This window comes from Parasteatoda tepidariorum, chromosome 7, assembly GCF_982258835.1.
Source record: "Parasteatoda tepidariorum strain Cologne lab strain chromosome 7, Ptep-v5.0, whole genome shotgun sequence".
Lineage (NCBI taxonomy): Eukaryota > Metazoa > Arthropoda > Arachnida > Araneae > Theridiidae > Parasteatoda > Parasteatoda tepidariorum.
Window position 1 is genome coordinate 40,168,915 of NC_141761.1, and position 16,134 is coordinate 40,185,048.

At 24.7% G+C, this 16,134-nt stretch overlaps 1 protein-coding gene across 1 annotated transcript in view; it reads left to right on the forward strand.

The window, feature by feature from the left end:
- The window catches only part of LOC107456745 (uncharacterized), a 98,700-nt gene that overhangs the window by 66,261 nt on the left and 16,305 nt on the right, over positions 1 to 16,134 (forward strand). Inside the window, exons 67-83 of the mRNA XM_071183557.2 lie at positions 1,200 to 1,223; positions 2,090 to 2,146; positions 3,890 to 3,937; positions 4,429 to 4,452; positions 5,694 to 5,717; positions 6,952 to 7,002; positions 7,082 to 7,129; positions 8,125 to 8,148; positions 8,609 to 8,632; positions 9,040 to 9,111; positions 9,867 to 9,920; positions 10,415 to 10,438; positions 11,614 to 11,658; positions 12,804 to 12,827; positions 14,062 to 14,115; positions 15,375 to 15,398; positions 15,592 to 15,645. Of these exons, the coding sequence (XP_071039658.2) occupies positions 1,200 to 1,223; positions 2,090 to 2,146; positions 3,890 to 3,937; positions 4,429 to 4,452; positions 5,694 to 5,717; positions 6,952 to 7,002; positions 7,082 to 7,129; positions 8,125 to 8,148; positions 8,609 to 8,632; positions 9,040 to 9,111; positions 9,867 to 9,920; positions 10,415 to 10,438; positions 11,614 to 11,658; positions 12,804 to 12,827; positions 14,062 to 14,115; positions 15,375 to 15,398; positions 15,592 to 15,645 (675 nt within the window). The remainder of the gene's footprint in view (positions 1 to 1,199; positions 1,224 to 2,089; positions 2,147 to 3,889; positions 3,938 to 4,428; positions 4,453 to 5,693; positions 5,718 to 6,951; positions 7,003 to 7,081; positions 7,130 to 8,124; positions 8,149 to 8,608; positions 8,633 to 9,039; positions 9,112 to 9,866; positions 9,921 to 10,414; positions 10,439 to 11,613; positions 11,659 to 12,803; positions 12,828 to 14,061; positions 14,116 to 15,374; positions 15,399 to 15,591; positions 15,646 to 16,134) is intronic.

Consider the following 16,134-nt stretch of genomic DNA (forward strand, 5'->3'; position numbering starts at 1 on the left):
AAATACTATTTAAAACATTTGCTAGTTCAGGTAAAAAAATTCCAAAGACACCTTGGACGAAACTAGAACTTTTTTGTAGTTTTAACTCTCAATTAAGCATAATATATTTAATTAAGTAGTATGACTTTTGTCGAGCAATAATTATTGAACACTAAGGAATGGAAATGTAGAGAGCTGGCCATAAAATTATGCAAGCTATACACGAAAAGTACTGTCAAGTAAAAAAGTACTGTAAATCACGTAATATAAGTATAATATAAGTAAGCAAACATATGTTTTCACTTATGAAATTTAAAAATTTGGCTATTGTTTTTATTAAATTACTTAATACTATTATTATTAAAATTATGAAAATACTACATCTTCTTTTCTATTTAATAATATAAATCAAATAAATGATAAAGCAGAAATTTTGGAAAATATATGCTTCATAATAAGTTTAAAACATACGAAAATTCCCAGGTCAGTTAATGAAAGCAGTATAAGATTATGTTTTACATAAAAACACCGTTTTCGTTGTCGTGGTAAAAAAAGTGTGAATACCAGAGTAATTTCATGCCTAATTCTGGTAAAATTACCGTACTGCAAACTAACGAAATTTTTGTTTAAAAACTATAATTCTGATTAATAAAACCAAACTACACTACATTTAAACCACTCATTTGGCAATTTTTTCGATTATACCGCAACGGTTTACCATTACCAAAAATTCTGGCCTTCAAAATAATAGTACCGTTTGCCACACATTTCGTAAGACATGCAAAACTTAAAAGAAAACAAAACCAAATAAATTGTTTTATGCCATTATTTAAGGTATCATGATAAAATTACCAAATTTGATCACTTATTTTAAAACAATATTTCATTATTAATTTTACCAATATCATCACCAAAGCACTTTGATAAAAATTAATGAGCTTTTCAATGCTCATTAACCTTTGAACTTTTCCAAACATACTCACTTGCAATTTTTTAACTAGTAATTATTGTTTATAAGTATTATTTAAAAGCAACTAGCATTTCGCATTACCTCATAGTAATGTTAATCACTTTTATAAACTTTTTTGGGTACAGATTATCGGCAGAAACTAAACTTATAAATTAATAGAAAACCTCGATTTATTTTGATAACATTTCATTTCAATTTAAATTGCTTCTTTAAGAAAAAATATTTTAACGAATTTCATTCTTTCCTCTAGCACAACAGTTGATTCCAATTCTTGGTAAGTCATTATTCAAGCTTATTTATGAGATTTATTACACACGTTTCAGTGATTTTTTAATCCAATTTAATTTTCGCCAACAAAATATAAACTAAATGTGCAAGGAATTTTATTAGTTTAAAAATATTTATTTAAAACAAAAACCTTAAAAATCATTTCAAATTAGAATGTAACAATTTTAGAAACAGTCGGAGTATCACATTACAGGAAAAGATATAAATATAAAGCTTCAACAAATATAAAATATTTTACTGAATTTTAAAAATGCGTTTACTCTTTAGGTACACTATCTGGTATAGATTACATTATTAAAAATATCAGTGAAGTGTATTTAAAAACAATTTTTGGCTATTCTAATTTCATGTATTTAGAAAAGCATATTTCTAAATATAATTTTTTGGGGTATTGGAATTCTAATGACTTAAATTTATTTCCACACATTTAACTTCATTTTAAAGTAACTATAATGATTTATTTTTGCACAGAAATTTTGCATGCCGATAGTTGAAAAGTAATTTAAATCTTATGATGAACTACTTTTTTCAGCATACGTAGAATTCTTTTGAAGAAAAAAATTATTATTTGTATATTATCATAGAAAGTTCACAAGATTTACTATTACTGCAAGTTTACAAATTAGAATTAACAACAGAAATGTAAATCTGCTAGAAATACGTAAAAATATATGCTTATAAAATATTTTGAACTTATAGTTAGGCATTTTTACTAAACATTAAATGCAAGAAATTTAGTTATTAAATTCAAATATTATTTATAATATTATAAAGAATTATTTTATTGCATATATTACCTAGTGCCACCATTAAAAAACTATAAATAACTTTTTATATGTTTTCTGATTATAGGAAAATTAGCTGGATTACTACTACCTCAAATTATAATAAAGCTCCAATTTGTTCCGCGTAAGTATTATTTATTTTATGAGAGGAAAATTATTGACTGCAGAAATCTTAAGTATTCTTTATTTCATTAGAGAAACATTACCTACAACAGAAATTATGCGTAACGTCACAAGTATACGCAACACAAGTCTTCATTAAAAATTCTTTTATGAGCTATTTTCTGTAATTCGTGTTTGGTAAAAGGTTTAAACACTTAAAACAAGCACATGCTGTGAATTGCATAGGGTAAAAATGGTATGTTTCTTTGACTTTTACATTGGAATTTCAGTCGAAATTTAAAACAACAATATACATTCTTTTTTTTCGGGGGAGGAGGGTTTGAAAATTAATCCTAATTTTGGTCTTAAGTAAGAAGATTGTGATCATGTATCATTTAATGTATCATTTATCATTTTCAGGTTTTTACATGATCGGTTATCAAACTATAATTAAAATTAGCGTCATCGTGTTCCTTAATATCAAACTGAAACATAATGGTATTAGTTTTCAGAAGTTATTAATAATTATTTCTCCATAGTTAGTATTCTGACTGACATACTTTTTATTCAAACATAGTTGGTAACATTACTATAGCAAAAAGAAACTGATATTTTCGCTGAAACTGAGAACTCTCACGGACTTTTTCTGTAAGCTTCAAACGAATTTAAAATTAAATGCCCTTAATATCATACTCAAGGTTATACAACGTGCTTCATAAAACTCACACCGGGAAATTTGGAGAAAAGTCTTTAAAAAAATTCTTTTCTTTTTTTTAAAAAAGGAGTAAAGTAAAAATTATTTACTATTAAATAAATAACAGAAATAACTTTAAACAGATGCAACCTTAAATTTGGCAGCTAAATTTTTCTTTCCGTATAAGAGATGGACTGAATCTTTAGTTTCTTTGTGATTTGATGTGCCTATTCAGGATAAACTTTGTTTCAACAAGTTGAAGTTTTTCTGGTTCAGGCGAAATTAAATCATCATCATTTTTCAGAAAGAAATTCGATTCTGCTGATGCATTGTTGTTCTATCATATAACATGTAACACAGTATTTTTCTATTTTTGTGCCCTCTTGTATACTTGATTCAAATTTCAGCATAGATTAGTATTTTCTGTTACAAATTTCAGTAGATTTGAGAAACTTCTTTAAGTTTGTGCAGGAATTTTATAGCTGTCAAGGAATACATTTCGATATTTTTATATCTGAATATTAAAATAAATACAGTAATTAAACAGTTTTGAAATTACATATATTGATTCAATCCAAAAGTTCTCAGTAAAAAAATTTTCTTGAAGTTTTTATTTAAAAATTCATTATTATTTTAATATTATGGTAATTTCATTATCTAATAAATATTTATAAATTATTTTGTACTATTCAGTTCTTGAATTATCATAAACGACACAAAAATTATTGTATCTTTGACCTACTTTTTCTTCAAAATACCATAGTATCCAAAATTATAATCATTCTTATCCAGATCATTCTCATAAAGTAATAAAATCATTACACATTCTTCTCAAAACATGAAAAGTATATAATACATTCTACCGAAGCTGTTATAAATCCCAATTTTAGAATACATTACAAACAAAATGACAAGCTGAAAGTTTCTCTTTACTGTTTTTACAAAAAAGTATAAATCTGTCTTTAATTAATCAGTTTACTGAAAATTGATTTTAATGAATGATACTTTATACTGGAAACTGTTAAGGCTTCATGTAATAAAACTGACTTGAAATTTATATTTAATTTTCAGAAAGTGATATGCCGTCATTACCTAATGTTCCAGACTTCAGTAGCAATCGTAAGTAAAGTGCATTATTATTCTTTTCAAAAAAAAATGTTCGAATAATTTGTATTCATTAACAAATAAGTTTTTTAATATTTTGTTATTAATATTTTTTGCAAGTTTCAATTAAATTTTAAGCTTAATATATTTTAACGGATATACTGTAAAGGAAGTTACAAACATGGTTTTCCGTTGTTTCTAAAACTTATTACGTACTTCTATTCTTAAAAAAACATGAACATAAAGAAGTACTAGGAATTAGTAACTATTCCTCACTAGTTAAATAAAGGAAATTCAAAGAAAATAGAAGAAAAAATGAATTAACTGAAAGAAACTGGAAAAAACAAAATTATATAGCTCAATAATATTAAAAGAAAATATTTTAATAAATAATTATTTATCATTACTATTATAATTTAGATCTTCTTTTGCTTTAGTTCAATTTCATACTGAAATTATTTGATTTTTTTAAACTATGATATTAATTGGTTAATTTGCTTTTACAGCAACGCAAGCCTTCACTCTACCTTGTAAGTATCATTATTATAATTAAGTTTAATTATTATTATAATTATTATACAGAAAGTATAGATACCAGAAGAGAAAAACACTAGGCATATTTGGAGACTGAAAAATAAGTTTGTTTTCATATGGCCCTCTGCGAATCAGACAATTAAGAAAGTATTGCATAAAATTATTTTACATTTTGACAGAGAGAATATTGTAAAAACGGTTATCTAATTCCCTTAAAAACGGTTAAAGAGACATTCAAAAAATTAGTTAACAGGATCAGTTTTTTTTATCGAAATATTATACTCACACTAAATTATTTAAACTGAGATGAAATGTTATTTTCAGAAGAGTAACAGCGACGCTAGACAGAGTTAAAGCAAAGAAAATTTGGTAATTTCTTAACGTTTCATGAATTTGGCTCTGCTGAACGACAACAGAAAGAAGATGTAATTTGACTGTTGTTTCCAGCCCTTTTTTTCTCTGTCTCGCTCATCCATTATTGATACTAAATACATCATTATAACTATGTTTTAGCATACTATTAGTAAGCATTTTTTAAAATTTCGTGTCCCAGTATAACATTAACGGTAAAAACAATTACATGAACGGTATTTGTACGGCTGTACGTGACGTCTCCCATTTAACTTCTTGTCCATGAAATGTCGTACCAATCCGTGAAAAGTAAACTACAGAAAATAAAATGGAAATAATTAATGTTCCTTGGGAATAATAAATGTATTAGCCCACTGTCCAGGGGTTGGCAAACACTGCCTCATAACGCGCATTTTTTCTTCTCCATTTTCTTGAAAAATCTGTTTGACGGGCAGTCACATGTTGATAAATATATTTTTCAAAACCTGTAAATGGTTCCGTTGTATCACATGAGTTTTTGTGAACTGAATAGTTTTTTGAGCAAGGAAAAATACTTTTATTATTTTACTGTTCCTTTTCCTACAGTTTTTACCTAAATATGTGTTTATATTTCTTTTTGTTTACTATATTCTAGTAAGTCTGGAAATTCTGTAGTTCGGAATTCCTTTGTGAAAAGCGTGATAATTGGGTTAAATATTTCTTTTAAACATACTGCATTTTCTGTCTCATTTAATCCTTTTTTCATCCTGCGTGTGTTTGCAATTTAAAAGTATTTTTAAAAAAAGTAAATATGCATTGACGATGTAGTTTTATCATGCTGCCATTTCTTTTTTCAAATTTGTCAGTTTATTTTTAAGCACTATATAAGTATCTTTATCTTTTTCAGTGAGGATCTTATTGAAGATTTTTGGTAAGAGGCTAATAATATTTTTTTAATAATACTTTTTTTCACTTATTTTAATTATAATATCAGTTCCAAATTAATTAAATTACTATGAATTTCACATTATATTTCCTAGTCTGTATAAATACTGAGTATTGAAGATCACTGCCAGCCACGTTTTCACTTTTATTTGTTATAATGAGTGTTAAATATTGCAAAAAGATAAATTAAAGCAAAAGCAATAGTTTCTTATATTTGTTTAATTTTTTCTTTAAATTTTAAAAGCAAGCAACCATTTTTCGCAATTTCTCAAACTAACATCACATTATACTATCGAAAATATTGTTCAGAAGTATGTTAGGTTGAATATATGTTACGTATGTATATAGTGAATGGTTAGATATTAAATTACTGGTTCAGGGGGAAAAAACAATTTAAAAATCGAAATCAAGATGTTGCTCTTTTTGAAATTTTTCTAACCCATTTTTATTAGTCATATTATGCGAAACGTTGTTGGAAAGCAATTTGAAGAAAACATTTCAATTTGGGCAGGAAATAAAGATGCATTTAAAATAATTATATATCACATCATTAGATAGTTAATTTTCTACCTAAAGTATATTTAGGTGGGTATGTATCACTTCAGAAAGATATTGCAACCGAAATAATATTGCATTTATGTATACATTAAAATGCTTAGAGATAATAAAGAAAAAAATTCCAATCAAACAACCCAACTAATAACCCAGAACTAAATTCCAAGTAGAATATTAAAACTGATTATAGTTGAAATCCTGCAAAGAAAACGGAGTTTTCTCACAGTTTTAAATAGAGAATATCAATTTAGCATGTGAATTTCTGTATAAAACCATAAATCAAAATATTAAATTATATAAGTTAGTTTTCAAAACATAAAATTATTTTTTTAAAAATCTTAATTGTAGCTGCAAGTACAAAGAAAAATCTTTCTTATGTATTTTTAAGTAAAACAGCAGTGATGGTAAAAATACAAGAGAATGGATGTGGGAGAACAGATGACTTCTAAAATAGTTTTCGACGACTCTTAAATCAGTTCTTCTAAAAATAGTTTTAAATATATAACACTGACAACGGGTTTACAGTAGAAAAATCCAAAAATATAAATCAATTTCATGTCTGCGAAAATATGACAGGATTTGATTCTTATAATCGTTATCATAATTTTCATTAAAAACGTTTTCAATACTTATTCGTATTTATAAATTTTATCTACGAATTCCAGGAAGTTTGGGTGGCATTCCTCTACCGCAATCAACCCCATCCGGATCAATTGGTGAGTGAAATTATTTTTCAATGATTTTGGTGTTTAACGCATTCAATGGCGTTTATTTACTTAAAATTATTTTTTTCAGAACTAAGTGGATACTCAACACCAGAAGGCATTTCTTTCACATCCTCAGGTAATCGCTATTACATTGATTTTTCACAGTAAAATTTAATTCATAACTATAAAAAATTTACAAAAAGTAACGTATTACGCAATATTAAAACCGTAAGAAATCTTAATATGATATTAACCACAATAATATAAATATTTGAATCCGAAAATATTCTCATATTTTTTAAACTGAAGGAAAAAGAAATATATATATATGTATATATATATATATATATATATATATATATATATATATATATATATATATATATATATATATATATATATATATATATATATATATATATATATATATATATACTCATATTTTTAGGGTTTTATTTTTTTGTATGTGAAACATTTTTACGCCTCTCCAAAATTTACGCCTTTCAAATAAATAGCTTTCTTATAATTAGAAATCTCATAGACAGATATTAGAGTTTCATAAATTGTATGATAAGAAAAACATAGCAATATTCATTTTACTTGGAATAGCAAATAAAATTATTTAATTTGTATTGCATAATGGTTTGAACTAAAAAATTGTTCTCAATTTAAAAACTACAGATGTAAACTTTAACTTTGTCTAATTGTTTTGCTGCCAAAAATAAATGCATATAAATCAACAAGACAAATGGGAATAGTTCTTTCTATAAATAAATCAAAGTGAGAATTTTAAACACATAAATTATAACAGCCATCAATTACTTATATGTAGATTGAAGAATAAATATTATTACTACGCGTAATATTTTTTTTATAAATTAAGATACTTTAGTTTTATGTTTTATTTTAAGTTATATTTAATTGAAGTACGTTACTAAGTACGTTAAAATCTGTAATCCGTAAAGCAAACTCAAATTTCAAGGGGTGTTGAATTATGTTATAATCTATGCAGTAGATTTATATTATGGCCTAAAAATTTATTAATCGCTTACTAAATGAATTTTTAAATTTTGTTTACTAATTGCATTTCCTTAGTAGAATGTTTACTGATTAAGCTTCCTTTTTTAATAGCTGATGATACCTTGAATTACCCAAGTAAGAATGCATTTAAATGAAATATTTTGTTATTACACAGCTTATTATACAAAAATATATTAAATTTTATTATCATTTATTGTCAATGCAATTATAAAATAATCCCTCTTTAATAAATAATTACATTTTTTATATATTTTTGTTTTTAAAATAAATGCTTCATTTACTTTCTTAAAAGTTACTTTGTTAAGGTGAATAAACTACATTCAATCATGATATAAAGAAGCACAAAATTATCGAAATATTTGTTTACTGAAAAATGTATACAAATCATTGAAAGCACATAAAAATAATGTAGTGACTAATATTTATTATCTATAATTTAACCTGACTCTCATATTTCCTACTTATATTAAACCATAATTTCTCTCTAAATTGCTATAAAAAATATTTAATTATTAAAAATTTTTATTTAAAATGTATTTTTTTAATAAATAATTACATTCTTTTCTTTATTTAGTCCTTCAATTCATATTCATGATTGGTAAGTAAACCTATTTATTTTGACAGCAGCTTTAATTTCCTTTTAAAGTGATTTCTAAAGGATCTCTCTAAACTTAAAAGAATAAAATTTCTGAAGATTTGACTCTTATTGCAGTTGAAATAACATAAAATTTTTCTAGTATTTTGAACCCCAAGTTTTAAACTATACAAAAGATACTTTTTCTATTACTTGTGTACAATCTCGATTTTTTATGACGTCATAAGAAAAATAATGCTTTTTTAAAAAGATATTTAAACTATAATATGTTCTTTTCTTTAAGAAAAGTTCTTAGTTTATAAAACGTTCTAATATGACATTATATAATATATATTTTACATTTTTTTTATTTGATTGACTAGTTTTATATTTGAAATTTTATCTATAAGAATATAAGAATATATTTATAGGACGACCAGGACAATCACAGCAACCCTCTACTCCTCAATTTGGAGGACTTACACTTGACGAGGGCAACTTGGGTAAGTGGAGCTTCTTTTGGAGTTACAATTAAAGTATATTGATTTTGAGTGAATTTAAAATATTTTTCAGTATTTAGTAAGAATAACGCAATAATGTGTTTGAGATCTACAATAAACCATATAAAATACATATTATATACCTTATGTTTTCATATTTATCAAAAATCTTATTGCTTATATTTATCACAAGCATTTAATTAAGTATGATAATGTAATTGAAATTTACTTTAAAAATTAACTTGAAGAACTCTGTTAAAAATTTTGTGGAAAAAATAAATAATTCTTTCTCTTGTTTGGTTAAAAGTATTTAATCCTTTTTTTTAAAAAATTGAAGTAAATATTTAGTCTGAAATTTTTAATATAAAAGAACAGTTATTTCAAAATTAATTGCTTTTAAAATATATTTCAAACTGAACCAGTTTCGTCACGAGACAGGTTGTTTTTAAAGTTTGTTTTAGCATAAAGCAACGTTATCTTGTCTAAATTTGAGATTTTAAACATATTAGTAATTAAAAGTGAGTTTAAATGATCTAGTTCTGAGTTTCCTTTCGTATTAAAACTAAACACTTCACTTTAAATCTAGAATTTTAAAATATTATAATTAATGTGTGAACTCAGAATACATCCTACATATATTCTCACCAAATTAAACTTAAAGGAGAAATCAAGTGGAGTTTTTACATAATTTTAAATGAAAAATTTTAATTATTTAAACATCGGTGTATTAATAAACGAGTTTTTTTTTACTTTTATAGGATCTGTCTTATCACCTGATTTACCAAAGACTGTTCCTGAACTGGAAGATCTAGGTAAGTAAGAAAACATTCAATTTTCACATTATTTTTAAACATTTTTTTTCTTCTCATTTTCATGAGTATTTGAAAACAATGATAATGATATCAAATTCAATTTTAGAACTAATAATTATTCTTATTTAAATTATGTAATTTGCAGCATTACATCCGTATTTGCATTTTTCAATTTGTTTTTTATTCATATACTTATTTTTCTTTAAATTTTCACCAAAATGAGGGTATTAAAATTAAAAATACATCTGGTTAGATAAACCTTATTTAGATGATATTATTTTCAATAAATAAATATCAAGTTTTGGTACTAAAATTATTAACTGGTATTATAATTTGAAACTAAAATTATTTAAGTTTACTTAAATTATTAGTTTATTTAGTTACTAAATTCACATACTAAGTTTACTTGAGTACACTAAAATTATTTACAAAAATGTTTCATTTTTATGTAATTTTGCTACTTAGTCTCATTGTTGTTGTTATTTTTTATTTAGCAAATAGTTTAATATCGCAACTTGGTAAGTAGTTCAGCCATTTTTACTTCTGGTCAAAACATATTTTAACGCATGTTTCAGGTGAAAAGAAATAAATAGAAAGAAAGAAATATATATATATATATATATATATATATATATATATATATATATATATATATATATATATATATATATATATATATATATATATATATATATATATATATATATATATATATATATATATATATATATATATATATATATATATATATATATATATATATATATATATATATATATATATATATATATATATATATATATATATATATATATATATATATATATATATATAGCACGTTTTAAAAAAAAATAAAGAAATATTGTTCTGTTGCTTCCTTTAAATACTACAAATGTTCTTTAACATAACTGTTTTTAATGTTCTTTCACATTTCTGAATCAAGAATAAAATAGCAACAAATTAAATTTGTCACGAATACAAATATCTTTCTGCAACTAGCTTTTATTTTACTGTGACATTAGCATATCAAAATGCATTGAATATTAGCATTCTTTTAAAAAGAAATGAAGTAAAAAAATTCAATTGAAATTGACAATTTTTCCAATCTGGAATGAACCTTTAGATTATTGACATACATGACAACTTGACATACATGAACATTTTAAAAATCAATTTTAAAAGCCTTACAATGTAATATAAATAATATAAAATTTATAATAAAATAATATAATATGGGGTGTGGATACACCCACACCCCATTTTGTTTTAAAATAAGCATACCCGTGCCTAAAATCAATTTTCATCTGAATTCTCATCAGAAACAATTTCCATCATCATTGCGTAATAAATTAAAAAACTGACTACCCATCTTCTTATTAATAACTTTTATATGGAAGTAGATATCTATCCAATATAAAAATAACAGCAAAAGAAGAGAAAAAAAGAAAAAATTCGTCCGTTTTCAAAATAAAAAGCAAACAGTTTAATATCAAAGAAGATAAGTAGATTTATCGCATTTATAAAAGAATTTTTAAAAAAATTCATACAAAATTATTAAGTATTGTTAATTTGGTGCCAAGATTTTTATGATTGATATATTATTTATTGGTATAATTTGTTAACGTGTATAAATTATGAAATAATTTAATTTCGATATATGTTTGAATAAATAAAGATCTTTATTTGTTTCTAGATGGACAAAGCCAACCATCAAAATTACCACAGTTAGTTCAATTAGGTAAGCCAATGTTTGATAGAAAATGTAATTTGTCAAAAAATATATTAATTAATGAGAAACTATATCGAGTTTTTATTGATTTAAATTAAATCTAATTTTTGTTTTGAAAAATAAAATTGCTTTAAAATATTATGTAATAGGCTCTTATAATAAAGAAGGGAAATTTTAAATTATTTCCTTCCAGAAAAAAAACCAAAAATCTATTTAAGCTTCATTTCAAAACACTGTGAGATAGATAGTTAATATTTTTTTACGAATGATTAGTGTTTGAAATTATTTAAAACTTTAAATAAATAATTAAGAGAATAAATTATTTTTTCTTTGAATACTAATATTACTACCTCACCAAAATAAAATTTAGAAGTAATTTCAAAACATAGTTTATTTGTGAAAATGGTAGCTCAATTCTAGATCAATAATTTTATTTAATAATTGAATTTAAAATTGAGTATTTGATAATTGCGTGCAGTATATTTATAATGCAACTGAAGTGGTCAAAGTTAAAAGGGGTATGAAACTTTTCTACGAAAATAAGTTTTTTGTTGGTTTGGGAAAATCAATCAAGGATTATCAAATGCCAAGTAATTTTCTAGACTGTCTATAGAAGAGAATCCACCAATTTGGAACAATTAAATAGACAATTTCTGGAATTGCAAATAGTTTTAAATAATTGCTTCGTGACTAAATATTTATTTCTGTAAAAATTTAAAATTACTCGAAATAAATATTTAACGTATAACTAACTATTCAACGCTACTTAAACTATCACTTTAGTCTATCTAACAAAATGAATCTCAACAAAAACTTAGCGTATAACTAAATAACTCAATTAAAGTTATTGCACCAGACAACCAAATAATATGAATCATATTAGATTATTATAATATTCTAAATTTAAATAGTGAGAAACCCACGTTATCGATAGTTCACCACGTTGGAAAATAAATATATAAATAATATTTTTTTCAATACAAACAATGTATAAATATTACTGAAGACAACATTAGTTTTTATGATTAAATGCTTATTAAGCTTAGATAATATTTAATGTTATTAATTTATTAGAAACCATTCCGCTTAATTTATTTTATGGAAATATGTAGTTTCATTGATTCGAAGTAAATAATCCTTTATTTTCTTTTAAGGAAAAATACTTATTCAGATAATTGGTAAGTTCATGGTTTTTGGAACTTCTATTACAAACAATTTGGTTACGATCCTATTTATTTAAAAATTTGTCTAAAGCATAATTATTTATTTATATGTATATAAAATAAAAAAATTAAATAAATAAAAGAGAAACATAATGTTAATAAAACTTTAATATATGGTGTTTGAACCAATCATTTGTTAATTTTCCCGTCCATACATTAACGGTTTACAGGAAATTCTGACTTCCAAGTTCATAATTCGTATTACAACATATTTATTAAAGTTACAAACCTGAATACCTGAAACCCTAACAAATGGATTTTTAGCCCTGCAGGCTTTCTAAAATTTTTGGGCACTAAGACATCTTAATTTTTATGAACATATGTGGAACCCCATAATATTTTCGAAACTTTTAAGGGGCTCCATAAACATTGCGCAAATCCGACACACGCGTGATGGAAAGTATCAGTTTCGTCATTTAAACTATTATATACTATTGCGGTTTTATTTCTCTAACTTTAATTTTAAGAAATAGGGAAAGGTGAGCATTTTAAATAAAAGTTCCAAACTTAAATATGTAATGCAATAATAAAAATAAATTAAATTACTCGGGAAAGATTCTGATACAGTATGAAAAAATATTTGGTAATTTTAGGATTATTGCTGCAGTGTCCCGGAACCGCAAACCACAGTTTGAGAAACTCTGCTCTATGGTATCATAATAAAATTACCGAAATTTTTATCACATTTTATATCAAATTATGAACCATATTTCATTGTTAATTTTACCAAATCATTTCCAAAGACCTTCGGTAACACGTTAAATTTCACAATATTCTAGTAGTTTTGACCACACTTTTTTTTCTCATTGTGTAACGCATATAATAAGAAAATATAAACTACATTTTAACGTAAACAAAAACCACGTTTTAACAACCATTCAGGATCGAGATATCCACAATACGTCACTTACAGGTATCCGATTGGGTACTTGCAAATAATCACATGGTTGTGTCTAATCACGTGGTTGTATATGACGTCTTAAAGTTACAGCTTTAATGATTGGGTTTATTATCACGCTGAATCAATTTTCCGATCAAATTTAGTTGGATACCTCGAAGAGCACTTGTCGAATCTCATAGCCTTAATCATGCGTGACGTCGCTAATAAATATTAAATTTGATTCGCTACAAGTATCCAATTATATTGGTAAAACGTACTAATACTTTTATTTTCTTCCTAAAATTATAGACCAAGAAGGACAATTGAGCTTACCTGATGATAAACAGCAACTTGGAAACTTAGGTAAGTTTATTAATCAAATTAATAGAGTTTTGTTTTTTATTGGCTATTTTAAATTAGTACATTTATCACTACATAAAAACTCATTATGTCAGCAAGCCTTACTGTTTTGGGTATTCAGTTTGAACTTAACATTTGCTTTTGCTGCGCAGAAACTGCGAAACTTACAATTACGCATATGCATAGATTACAGTAAGGTAAAAGAAAATTAACACTGCATAATTAATTGAAGAATTTTTAACTCTTACTTATAGGGTAAAAACACCTTGTGGACTGCTTTACAGGCAGAAAAAATACCACTACAGTGTTAAAATTTGATATGTTGAACGGGCCATGTAAATTTATAAATTTAAAATGAGCTATTTTTTTCTTAAATTCTAATTTTTCGAAAGCTTTTGCAACTTTTAGTGCTCTTTGTGCAAATTTCCTCAAATAGTTTTGCTTTGCGTTGTATTTTGATTTGCTGTGTAAGAACTATAAGATTGAAAAACTTGAAGATACGAAATGTAAAAAATATATAAGGAATTCCATCTAATAAAAAAATTCCATCTTTATATCAAAAATTATTAATTTTTAAACTTGAAGAAAAATAAATATGTTAGCTGATCTGTGATTTGTGGTGCAACTACAGAGTTGAGATTTGACGAGCTGAAAGAGCCATTTTCAATTACAGGCTTAACACGAGTTTTTTTTTCCTCGGAATGCCAATTCACTTGAAAGTTTTTATATTTTTAATTGCTTTTTCATGAAGAAGGAAAATCCTAACAGTGTAAGATGATTGAAAGGCCATATTGGAGGTTTTGCAATTGGATAGAGTGGTAGACGGAGCGTCCTAGTTATAATAAAATTTGCATCGATCAATTAATAAACTAAAAATGAGTTATTATGGAAATTTTCGAGAGAAATAAAACGTTGTACAAAAGACCAAGTAATGTCTTTAAACTCAAATATAAAAATCGAAACTTGTTTTGATATAAAAATTGAATTTAATTGACTTTTAGATACTTTGAGAACTACGTAGCACGTTAATTAGTATATAAATGTGACACGTTGATCTATAATGTTTTAAAGATTCAAAAATGTATAAGATGCATTAGTTATATGTACACTAATGTAAATGGACAAATAAAGGTCTAAAAAAATTATAAATGGAATATGGATGATTGATCAAACTAATTATTTACCATGACTACCTTTATATGTTCTATAATTCTTTTCAATAATTTTATATTAAATATTAACAAACTTTCGTTCATTAATAGGAATACGTTTCATCATCATCATATGTAAGTAAAATATTTATTATAAAATATTATTTTCAATTTAAAAGCAGTTAAATGTTTTTATTAGTTGTTAAAAATACAAACAATTTTTGTTTTTAAAAATACAAATAATACATGTTTTTCTTTTAAGCTATTTAAATTTGCATTTAAATCTTTCAAAAAAATAGCTTTCTCGATATTTTTTATATTTTTATAGGCAAACTAGGTGCATACAGACAAAATCCAAGCCCCTCTGACTTCGGACAACAAGGTAAGATATTACTTCTGCACCGTATATTACTCACAATAAATATAAATCTAACATTTCTTGGAAATTTAAATATTATATAGACATGTTTTTAATGATTTTGCACACACTTATACATTGAAAACAAAAATAGCGGAATTATAAATGTATATAGGAATATTTAAGAATAATTACTTTAACTCACTCTGTTGTTTTTGGTTTCAAAAGAGATTTTTGTTTTAGAAATTTAATATTTCTGCGCTAACATTGCTAATACTTCTCCCACCATGTCAGCAAAAAAATTGCTAACTTTCCTATGCTTGAAATTATTAATACCATATATATGGGAGAATGAGGGCATAGAATATTACGACAAAGTGGATGAAGAATTGCAAAAGCGGTCACACGAAACATAGTTATAAATGTTCCAAAGTCAAACAAGTCAGAACATGCAGTAAAATGACTCATTATGTTTTTGGTACGCAATTTAATATATTATTGCTCATTTGTACT